The 10,173-nt window shown below is 34.9% G+C and overlaps 1 protein-coding gene across 1 annotated transcript; it reads right to left on the bottom strand.

Annotated features, from left to right (window-relative positions):
• Positions 1-585: 585 nt before the first annotated feature.
• Positions 586-9,575, bottom strand: LOC107015133 (D-xylose-proton symporter-like 2). The gene is made up of 14 exons (XM_015215311.2): positions 9,300-9,575; positions 9,110-9,207; positions 8,208-8,286; positions 7,431-7,490; positions 7,279-7,345; positions 7,073-7,197; positions 6,490-6,591; positions 5,977-6,345; positions 5,844-5,891; positions 5,691-5,753; positions 5,247-5,327; positions 4,731-4,829; positions 2,723-2,860; positions 586-1,139 (listed from the first exon to the last, which is right to left on the bottom strand). Exons 1-14 carry the CDS (start codon positions 9,348-9,350, stop codon positions 1,008-1,010), a joined length of 1,512 nt encoding a protein of 503 aa, XP_015070797.1. The 5' UTR covers positions 9,351-9,575; the 3' UTR covers positions 586-1,007.
• Positions 9,576-10,173: the final 598 nt, after the last annotated feature.

Raw genomic sequence — 10,173 nt, 5'->3', positions numbered from 1 at the left:
GAAGAAAAAATTTGGTCATCTACAATAAGTTTTACAAGAATATTAGTGAAACATAAATAAATTTGATTATCAAAATAATAATTATAAATTAGTCATTGAAACAAAAAAAAGTCAAAAAAAATATGTTTGACGAGGATTAAATTTACTCATATGGGATTATATTTTTTAGAAAAAAATAATAAAAATTTAGATTAAAATTATTTTTTTTTCATTTCCGTTAGATGAAAAGGGTATATGTCAGCCATTTGTTTACGAGTAAGGGTATATATGAGCCACTTTCATAACAATGGGTATATCAGCTCTAAATGACAAAGTTGAGGGGTATATCAGACCCTTTTCCCTAAAATCTATTTAAATAATGTATGTCAAATAAATGGAACGGTAATACTCCAAAATAGAATCTCACGCCATGTTTTTTTTTTCAATAAAGGAAAATATTTATACGGACTTGTGTTGTAATTAATTAGAGTTTGGTCTTTTTCTAAACAAAAATTCACCAATCCAAGAAAAAAAAAACTTACCACTTCATAATATTTTTGGATTCATTTTACATCTTTATTAAATACTAGTAATACGGAAAAAAAATAAAATAACGTAGCCCACCATTAAATAGATAACCAATTTATGAATGGTAATGATCACAAGGACAATAGAGAAAAGATACTAACAACACTGGCATTCGAGCAGGTGTACTGCGCCAAAATAGTGTCCCTGAAGGAAAGGATCAAGTTAAACAACGAACTGGAACAGTATTCTTTCCATTTTTTCATTTTGTACAAAGTAAATGATCCACTGTTGATTGAAATAATACACACGATTACACAACTAGGCTAATTACCAGCCCTTGATTTCGCATACTGGTGTTACGAGAGAACAGTTGCAGACCAACTTGATTGCCTCAAGTATTCTGACAAGGAGACATTCAAGTATGAAAAACATAACTTAACCAAGGCTGATAGGCGTACTTTCTATTGCCCGAGAGATGGAGAGGAAGTAAGGTGTGAGCTCTAGAGATATTTGGCTTCAATCTCTTCCAAAGTGAGCCCTTTTGTCTCTGGTATGATGAAGAAGATAAATACAAGAGACAAAACAGCTATTCCACCAAAGATGAAAAATACAGTTCCGGCCCCCAGTAAGTCCTGCAATTAGGAGTAACCAAAAATATGATTTCTCAACTAACATTTGTCAATTCTGGCTCGAAGTTGATTTTCTTTGATGACATCCATTTTTAAGCCAAATAATCCCACTTAAAAATTAACATAAGTTGGAAAAAGGGTGGGGACCCAAGAGAATAGCCTTGAATGCACAATCCATCAGTGGTGTTGTTTGGACTCTTCAAAAATCCCTGGCTGTGTGTCAGATCATTCAGTAATGGATTTTTCTGAGATCCAACACAGAGGCAGTAGTATTTTTGGAGAGATCAAGCAACATAGTCCACCAATACCTTGTCAACTTCTAGATGACATAAATTTGTATGGACAAATTACATCACCACTTCTAGATGATATAAACTCATGCGAAGAAATTGCGTCACCAATGGACAAATTATCATGGAGCTTACAAATTGTCATGGAGCCACTTAAAAGAAGGTGTCTCCAAAGCAATCAACAATTTGGGCGCCAGACCAAACAATCTTGTACAATTATACTTCACATAGGAAAACCCTATAATTTTATCCATTAACAATCATAAACCATGCTTGCATGAGGTAACAACTGTGTCTTATTGGTCCCTCTTACAATCTTCAATCTAACAAATAAAAGAAATTATCCTCCGCTCTAATTTGATACTGATGGATAGATCCGATACTGTTACTGAAATCTTAATTTAATCTAAAAATCATGATGGGTACTCTACTCTCCCCATAGCCCACTTATGGGATTATACTGTGTATGTTGTTGTTCTATCATGATGGGTACTCATACATTTAATTACTTCTTATGTTTGTCACGACTCAGAAGTCATTTTAGACCAGAATGTTAGTGCAGGGACAAGTGTAAGAGCGAGAGAGAATCTAGCTTTAAGAACCCCATTTAGTATTGAGGTGAAATGTGTCCAGATAGAGCAAAATAGATGAAGATGTACCCTGCCCCTATTATTTCTGGATTAAGGAATTATGATTGATCAATATAATCAAAGAGACAAGTGATTTTGAAAGCTCAACCACTATGCAGGCAGATTCTAATCAGCAGAAGATGAACACTAACAATGAGACTTAGCCAGTATTAGCACCTAATAGACCCACTATCCTCCTTTTATCTTCCATTAATTGCACAGAATACATTGTCAAATCTTCAAATTTACTATTAAGATATAATCTATTAAAAACTAAAGATGTACAATATCTGCACATTCAAGTACATAACAAGCTTGAAGATACTCCAGGTTGGAACAAAAAAATCTGAACTTGTGTGATAGGCAAAAGAGATGCATCTTAATGGGTACTATTAGTTCTTTATGGTAGAAGGAATATATCATATGATTTTCTAAGAGTACCAATTTCAAGTATCTGATTTCACCCTCTTATCTTTTTTATCTTTTACTTTTTCAAGATTAGGCTTAAAATGAAAATTAAAAAAAAATCCTCGAACGAATAGACAACAGACTAACCTTCACAAATCACAATAACATGCCTCAAAGTTGCTTTTAAGGGAATTCTTTAACAGAGTAAATGCAAAAAGTATTATTTAGAAAATTCCAGAGTATTAAGAGTTTTCAGTACCTGTAGAGGAGAAAATGCAAATGTCACTAGTGCATTTGCACCGAAATTCACAAGAACTGTAATACTCAACCCTCTCCCTCTAACGCGCAAGGGAAAGATCTCCGAGATCATCAACCAACCAATAGGACCAAATGATAACTGCAAAAGATGACTTCAAGAAGTTAAGAGCATTACTTGGTCAAGCTTAAAAAACCAAAACAAGCTGGATAGAGATGCTGTGGATTTTTTCTTTCTTTCTTTCTTCCTTTCTTTTGTGGCTCAAGGAATGTTATAGTTAAACAAAAGAAGTCATGATAAAATGCAAGAGGATCGATTACAAAAACCATAGGCCAGAATATCGTACAATTTTTTTCTAAAATCTAAAAATAGCGCACACGAATCACAGAAAGAATTGCAGATGTTATCTTGGTATTATCAATACACCAAAATAGAATTGCCCACAACCTCACTTCTTTGGAACAAACCAGGAAGTACTACTGTTTTGGGGTTCAACCAACTGTTGCAAACTTTTACCTTAGGAAAGGTTGGAAAAAGTCTTTCAAATCCTTTGTCCAAATGTTCTTGACTTTTTAGACATGGACATATACATACTAGATTAATAATAAGAAAGACTTATCACAATTTCAATGATACGTTTAAGACTAGCACGAGAGTTTTGTGGGAAACTTAATGCTTTTGAATTCTGACACATACTCAACAAAGACCCAAGTCTCCTTTTGATTCTATAACATAATTCTCACGCAGGGCAATAGTGGACTAAAACATATTTTCTAGTACCTCAGTAATTAACTTTCAGATACTTTTTTCTTCTACTGATCTGTGATCTAATTTCATGATCTGCAAAACAATGGTGCCTAACGGTCATAAAATGGTCTCCTACCTTTTTCCTTCATAACCTCTGCTAGAATAAGGAAACAGTGCAAAGGACAGCAGGAAGGAGAAGACACACTCACATAGAAAAAGCATAGTAAAGGGGTTTACACAGTGAGCTCTGAATACAAAGGCCTGAATCAAGAGGGATCACTGCTCAGTTACTTGCGTTGGAAACTTATATGGAAGCAAAGGTACCATACAAAGTGGCATGTCTCACTTGGTTGGTTTTGAGGGAAGTTATTCTTACTCATGATTATCTTAGATATAGGGGATTTCGACTTTGTTCAAGATGTTATTTATGTGGACAAAATGCAGAGATATTTAGCCATTTGTTTCTGTACTGCAAAGTGACCGGCCAGTTATGGGATCTGTTTTATCAACCTCAGAGGTATCAGGTGGGAAATGCCAAGAATAACCTTCGAAGTCTTGACAAGATGGAGCACAGAGAGCAAATGCAGCACAAACAAAGACAGATGGAAAATTGTCTCAGCAACAATTTGGTGGTCAAAACGGAAGGAGAGGAACTCAAGGTGTTTTGGAAATACAAGCAACCCCTTGCAAAGAATCAAAAATGAATTGTATTCTTCTGTTTTGCTTTTGGGGTATAAGTTCCAGTTTTAATTATTGAAATTCTACGTTCCTTGTTAGAAGAGCTAGGAGTTGGTCTTTTGTTTCTGCTTTTTTCTGGATCCTCTGATATAAAACACTCATTCTTTGTCTGATGATTTATATACAGATTTTGTTACCTTCTCAGAAAAAAAATTCTGCTAGTGTAAAATTACTGAAAAGAAGAAAGAAACATCTTATCTCAGCAAACCATTTCAATCTAGTTACCAATAAGATTAGACTGGTGATGAACATTCAGAATGTCCAAATAAATAATTTCCACCATACCAGTGGGGTAAAAGATGAACAAAGGTTGTTGCTTATTTTTTTTAAAAAAAAATCTAGAATTACTGCAACTAGTAAAAACATTTCAAAGTTGAACTTCAATTTTATCTTCCTCAAAAAAATAAAATGTGCACAAAAATCGTGATGTCATTTGTACTGTATAGCCAAAAGTTAAGACTCACACAGACAAATCTATTGTAGTACTTCCAAGCACAAATATTGAAAGAAACAGAACTTGAATTACCTGGTAACAGCCAACATACAGTAGCAGAGCAGTAACAGCCACAGCTGGAACATCACCAAGGAAAGTGTAATATGATCCCAGGAGGAAAAGTGACATTGCCTGCAGAAAATACATGATTAGTGGGAGCTTCAGAAAAATTGGCATTGCTTGTTATGAAGTTGCTTCTATGCAAGTAAGTTATCCAAGATTAAACATGTCAAATCCACCTTACTAGGCATTCTGAAACCATAATTTATAAAATTAATACTCACTCTACGTGATACTTTTCATTTTGGGATGCTACAGCATGTTTGACAACAATCATTGAAAATATCATATAATACAACTTCCATAACTTTATAGAATACAAATACAGTTAACTATTTTTAAACTCTTAAGTAATGTTTCCTCAACCCAGTTACCGTTGGTTTAATACTATATATTACTAACACAATACACAAGTCAAATTAACATATAAAACTTAGTTGTCCAGTCAAACATTGCCATATAAAATGAAAAGAGGGTATAGTTACTTACAATCCCAGACACACCTCCAAGAAGCAGAGGCCTCCTCCCAAGCTTATCAACAACTACCACTGCTACAGCAGTCATAATGAGCTGAAAATGGTGAAAAAGAGGGAAACATAGGATCATTCCAACGCTGTAGCAAAAGTTAACTGAAACTAGCAGCAATATCCCATAAAGTAAAATGGGATAACTAGCACAGAGCCACAGAGGAAGCAAGTTAAAAGGAAAATTTTGTATCAATGAAAATCAACTTTGCAACGATCTTCCGAACAAACCTCAAATGCAAGAATCCTATACACAGGACGTAGTTGCCTTATATTACCATAAGAATTCAAAAAAAAAATATAAATGTCCTTTACCACCTGAGTGGACATCTTTTCTTGTTCATTCTTTTCCAGGAAAGAACAAGGTTAAATAGAAAGAGAAAGAAAACAATCTTCCCCAAGATACCACCTTCAACAGTGCAAGGAAAACAGAAGCTCTTGTAGCATCAGCTGCAGCCGAAAATCCCGCATCCTGCCATTGTACAATAAGTTAGTAGGGCACAAAGAAAGGAAAGTGATATAAGAACATCAATAGCACCCTTCACCTATTTGGCAAGTGTACCTGAAATATTTTTGCAGCATAATACAAGACACTTGGTTGCCCAGTTATCTGCCATGTGGAAAGCAAAAGAAGTGAGTGCACAGTTAGATCATTGCAAGTGGAACGGAAATTAAACTATTAGATATATAGCTACCTGTTGAAACAAGATTAGTCCAGCACCAATTGTTAGGGCTTTCAAACATTTTCCTTGCAACATCTCACCTATTGTCGCCTCTTTTTCTTCACTTAGTTGTGAAAGCTCAGACAGAATGTCATCTACTTGATGAGATGCTGAATCACCAATCGCAGCTCCCCTAAGCTGGCACAAGCAACATATGGCATTTTCTCTTAAACCCTGCAACTCACCCTTCCCCTGTATAGCACATAGAAGAATCCACCGGGGTGATGAAGGAAGCCACCACATTCCAATTCCCATAATAACTGCTAAAGGGGCACTAATTCCGTACATATATCGCCAACCAGCAACAGTTTCTATCAGAAGGCTTCCAACTGTATACCCAGCCTACAAATGTCAGCTTTCCACAATTCAAAAGAATGCTGTACAACAAATAATGATGCCATGAAATATATATCTAGAGATCACCTGTCTCTACAGTAACGGTCATACAGACAAACCAGAATTTCCAGGCAAGTATGTAGTACTTACTAGCATCCCAAAAACTATGAAGAACTCTTTAAGAGAAATCAGTTGCCCTCGTATCTGGCTAGGAGCCGTCTCAGCAATGTACATGGGAGCAGCATGCATTGCCTGCAATGGAACAGAAGGAGAAAATGGAGCAACCAGTTTGAACATTGAATCTTTAAAAAGAAGTAGATTTCCAAATACTTTTCAGGTTAATACTGTTTAATCCCTCACTTGACCTTGATGGCCTAATGTAATTGATGCCTTGACAAATCAAAGCAGACAAGGAAGATAAAAGAGGTCATTTCTGTGTTCAGGAGTGTAATCAGGAGACAACTCTTGAAGGAGAATGATAGAAGTGAGATGTTCATGTATGTGAAAGCACCAGTCAGAGTTCAGGGGAAGTAGAAAGACACCTCACAGAAGAAAGGAAATGGTAAACTATAGAGAACTTTTAAAGGAGATATAAGCAAGTGGAAGGAGTTGAAGGAGTAGACGGACTCGTGTGCCTGAGAACTCACCATCACAAATCACATGTGAAAATAAAAGATCCACGGTAGAATAAGGAAAATGGAAAGGAAATATTAAAGACATTGCAGTATCTTACCAGTCCAATTCCTACACCATACAGCAAGCGCCCAATTACCAGAATAACATAGACAGGAGCAAATGCTGTTACTAGAGCTCCAAGAAAGTAGAACAAAGCAGACACAATCAACTCCCTTCTTCTCCCTATAAATAAGTTAAGTAGTTTCAGTCACAAGAGTCACAATTGAAATGTGACACCAATTGCGGTCGGATTGAAAAACCAACCAAGCCAGTCAGCAATTTGGAAAGCAACAGCAGATCCAATTAAAGCACCATACAGTGAGCCACTAGTCTGTGACAAGCAGCAAACATAAGATCTTTCCAATGCTCAGACAGAAAAAAGCACAAATGATTTCATAAGAAAATGGTATACTTACTATGAGACCAGTTTGCACAGAAGACAAATCATACCAAGAAATTCCACTTAATGTAGCTGACTGCAGAATATAAACAACATTAACTTTTTTCTATCAAGAATATCAGCAGCATGAACTTGTTAAAGTTGTTTTTATTTAATGAGGCAACTGCAGAATATAGCTTGACGCATTAGAACCATAACTCTATCTGCTAAAATGAATAACAATACCATATGTGATTAACAAACATTATGAAACCAACAGTTCATTTAAGAGGTACACTATCAGCAACTTTTGATGACCTTTCTATAGAAACTTGAAATAATAAAAAAATTCTATGAGCGGTCATTGAAGAGAAACAAGCAATTCAACTGGATGCATTATAATATGACAATCAACATCTTTGTAACAGCAAAGATCTTCTTGAGACGCACGATGTCAAAGCCTGATCTCAATCAAAAGTAATTTCAACATATTACAAACTACCATAAGCTAGACAATTGAAATGGAGTAACTGGAAAGACAGATAAAATGTCAAGTTTGGCATTTTTCCTACTTGCTAGGCCAAAGACTAAAACTTCCATGTTTCCTCTACTATCAGTTCTTTCTCCTTTTGTACCAAGTTGGTCCAGAACCCATAAAGATTCTTGTTAACAGCCTTATGCCATCAGCTAGGAGGACGAAAAATCAAGGTAGAGGAGCTAGAAACATTGTAATGAGACACGCAGATACTTTTATTTTTCTTTTTTTGATAATATGATACAAGGACTCTTTATTAGGTCGAAGGAAGCAAGATACCTCTATGGAAATTGTAGCAGAGGATGTGGCTCCAATATCATAACCATAAAGCAGTCCTCCAAAGGCGGGGAACAGAAAACTGGAAAATCATTCATCAACTTATCATAATGTTCAAACTAAAAGATCAAAAAATAATAATAATAAGTATTGTACTAAGTGAATCAGCATAGGACATAGAAAATTCATGGATATTGTAGTACTAATATTTTCCCTTTTTAATTTGGAACACTAAACCTTAAGCAACTATCAATGTACAGATAGCAGTGCAATAACCCAAAGTGAATTTGTAGTCTATCATGTCATACCTAAAAAGGCAAAAAAAATTAAAGCTGGAAAATTTCTCCATTTGGTTTTCTTCTTAACACATTGAGTTTTTTTAATTTATGTGGTCATCTGAATAGTTTATCTTTGGGAATAAAGATGAATATTTATATTTCCAACAGTACACATAAAAATATGTCAAACCACTTACAATTCAAAATTGTGAAAAGAAGATCCTCTTTTGTATGGATAATTATATACTAAAGTATAACTTAATAGAGGAATCTATTGAGCCAAAATCTTTCCTGCATATACTTAAGATATCATCTTGTCATGCTATAAACAACAACCACCCCGTGAAATCCCGCAAGTAGGGTCTTGGAAAAGAAAATACCACATCATTACTATCACTTTTTTTTGGGTTGCTCACTCAGGAGCCCAACTAATCGGGGTACGCTCAGCCTATTTCATGCTATAAACAAAGTGCATTCAATTCATCAAACAAATGACTTGCAATTCCAGAAACAGCACATCTTACTGTTACATTTCAAATGGAAACTAGTACTATGTTCAGTTTCAGCACCAAATGCTTAAATTCGATGACTCAAACTACAAAGTGAACTCAATTAGTAGATACTCACGGGAGTACTGCGGAGAGTATTGAGTAATTCTCAGCATGATGTTCGCCTTCTAGAAGTGGCTCTCGGACGATGTTGATCTCACTAGACGAATTTTCACCCTGCTCCAATTCACAATCATCAAAATTGCACAAAACACTTTTCCCCAAATAAATAGATAAAAAAAAAAATTTACAGGACAATATTGAATTACCTTGTCAATTGATGAAACAATTAGCTGCTCGGTATCGTGGGCTGTCGCCATTGGAGAAGGTCAAATTGAAGATTTAAGCTTACAGGTTAGATAGAGTATTGTCGAAGCTAACTGTATTTGCTCTTCTTTTTACTATTTATTATATAAGTTTTGGGAAAGTTAGGTGGGAAAATACATTTAGACGATCGCAGAAGACTGATTTCAAAGAAGAGGCCTATAGCATAGCAACGTTGCTTCTGAAAAATTGAAATGGTAGATGAGACATGGCTGTTAGAATTAACACATTGTTTGGATGGTTCTTAGTTGTACTCATTACATTGTATTGATAGCGAAAAGTTTCTTCGTCCGGTATTGTTTGTCATGATTTCTATTTTTAGAGTCAAACTATAAAATTTTAACTGACATTTTAGTATGCATTTTTTCATCATATTAATATGCAAAAAATTGTAATTCATACTACTTTTCATATAGTTTTAGGATATCTAATTTATTTTTTTTAAATATCGAATTAATGTGATCTAATTTACCTTTGAAAACTAGTCAAATTGACTTTCGACAAGAGCAACGTGACAAACATTTCCGGACGGAGGGAGTATATTCTATAGTTAATACTCCCTCAGTTCCTAATCATTTGTCCACCTTTTTTTATAAGTCGTTCCTACTCGTTCATTTTGACAACTCGAAAGCACAAAAAAAATTACTTATTATACCCCCAATTTCTTGAAACTTTAAAGTTTTTAATTGATTCACTTCATAATTAATTGAACTAAAATGGTAAAGGCACTAGGTCAATCGTTGTTTTCTATAGGTGTACTAATTCAAAAAGAAAACGACAAGTAATTAGAGATAGAAGGAGTAGTAAAAAAAATAATTT

The sequence above is a fragment of the Solanum pennellii genome, chromosome 3 (assembly GCF_001406875.1).
Source record: "Solanum pennellii chromosome 3, SPENNV200".
NCBI lineage: Eukaryota > Viridiplantae > Streptophyta > Magnoliopsida > Solanales > Solanaceae > Solanum > Solanum pennellii.
This window is presented reverse-complemented; position numbering and strand designations above follow the sequence as displayed.